At 34.4% G+C, this 1,512-nt stretch overlaps 1 protein-coding gene across 1 annotated transcript; it reads left to right on the top strand.

The window, feature by feature from the left end:
- The first annotated feature begins 279 nt into the window (after positions 1 to 279).
- On the top strand, positions 280 to 1,220 carry LOC122054946 (40S ribosomal protein S21-like). Its single transcript, XM_042616358.1, has 5 exons — positions 280 to 427; positions 479 to 495; positions 573 to 643; positions 745 to 877; positions 1,170 to 1,220. Exons 1-5 carry the CDS (start codon positions 280 to 282, stop codon positions 1,218 to 1,220), a joined length of 420 nt encoding a protein of 139 aa, XP_042472292.1.
- The last annotated feature ends 292 nt before the right edge of the window (positions 1,221 to 1,512 follow it).

The following is a 1,512-nucleotide window of genomic DNA, read 5'->3' as shown; positions in this document are numbered from 1 at the left end:
CCATAACTAGAGATCTCAGCATCCAAGTCGTTACAAAGAAAATAACCTACAATCCAATGGAATGGACCAACAAATAGACTCCATCAATACCAATAAGTATAGTTGTATGATAAGTTATATGCATTGGCTTGTGATATGAGTAATCTATTATGTCTGTCATGTTAAAGGATTATTACTTCACTTCCATAATGCAATAATTCAATTGATGTCTATTGTGTCGGTTAAAGGATTGTTTTTGACCTCACATCAATTACTGTTTTCTTCTTTTTTTAAGCATAAATGGCTAATGAATGTTGCTCTATCCAACTGATTGACGGAGATGGTGTATTCAATGTCACGAGTCTTGAACACTTTATGAAGTCAGTGAAGTTGGCAGAGCATGGATTCTCCTATGCTGTAGTTTCTATCATGGGTCCACAAAGTAGTGGTATGTCTGTGAGTTTCTTGAATTTTATTTTCGTATTTTATGTGCTTGAAGGCTATGTTTATTATAAGGTGATTTGGTCAAATATTTTTCCCTAATTGTTTTTATTGTGTTATCAGGTGATTTGGTCACATATTTGTGAATCTAGGGAAGCGATATCACTTTCAAGATGCAGAACGAAGCGGGTGAAATGATGAATCTTTATATCCTTAGAAAATGGTGATTATCTTATTAGTAATTAGATCTTCTGTAGCATGGATATATTGATCGATTATGTTGATTATTGTGATGTTTTTTCCAACTTTCGTTTTCTCCCCTAGTTCTGCTACGAACAGACTAATCACTGCCAAGGATCACGCATCCATCCAAATCAATATTGGACACTTGGATGATAATGGAGTGTACACCGGCCAGTATACCACTTTTGCTCTTTCTGGCTTTATTCGTGCTCAGGTTTGTTCCATCTTTGAACTAAAAGTATGATTTTTATATGTATTCTCCCTCTATTGAAATTTACTTTTTTGTATAGTATAGCCTGTTTAGTTCCATATTAATCAGGTCCTAACCAGGATTTATTCCATTATAGTGTAAAATGACCTGATAATTTCCCCTAGTCTCACCTAAAAAGTGCATGTTATCAAGTTGTCTTTTTTGCTAACAAAAGTTTACTTTTCAATTTCGAATGACATGCAAACTGTCCTGGATTGGTTGCGTGATACCTTGTTTCAATGCATTATTGATGCAGGGAAAAGTGGCAAGCTTGAACATTTGTGATGTTAAGTGTTCAGATCAATAAAGTCTGTTAAGTTTCAATGCCCATAGCGATTTTTTACAAGTAAAAAAAAATCTAATTACAATTATCATGTCATATGTTTTGCAAAAATCACATGTTAAGGCTATTAACTAAGCATATCGAACCTGAAGCTTTCGAGCATCCAATGAGCATTGTTTGAATTAGATGAGAGCTAGGACGTTAAACATGATCTAGCAACTGCACAGGACGTTAGTATTCAACGTTACAGGACGTTACAGAAATCAATTAGTATTCAACGTTAAACATGATCTAGCAACTGCATAGGACTTAAACA

The sequence above is a fragment of the Zingiber officinale genome, chromosome 3B (genome assembly GCF_018446385.1).
Source record: "Zingiber officinale cultivar Zhangliang chromosome 3B, Zo_v1.1, whole genome shotgun sequence".
Classification (NCBI taxonomy): Eukaryota; Viridiplantae; Streptophyta; class Magnoliopsida; order Zingiberales; family Zingiberaceae; genus Zingiber; species Zingiber officinale.
Note: the sequence above shows the minus strand (reverse complement) of the source record. Positions and strands in the feature narration are given on the sequence as shown.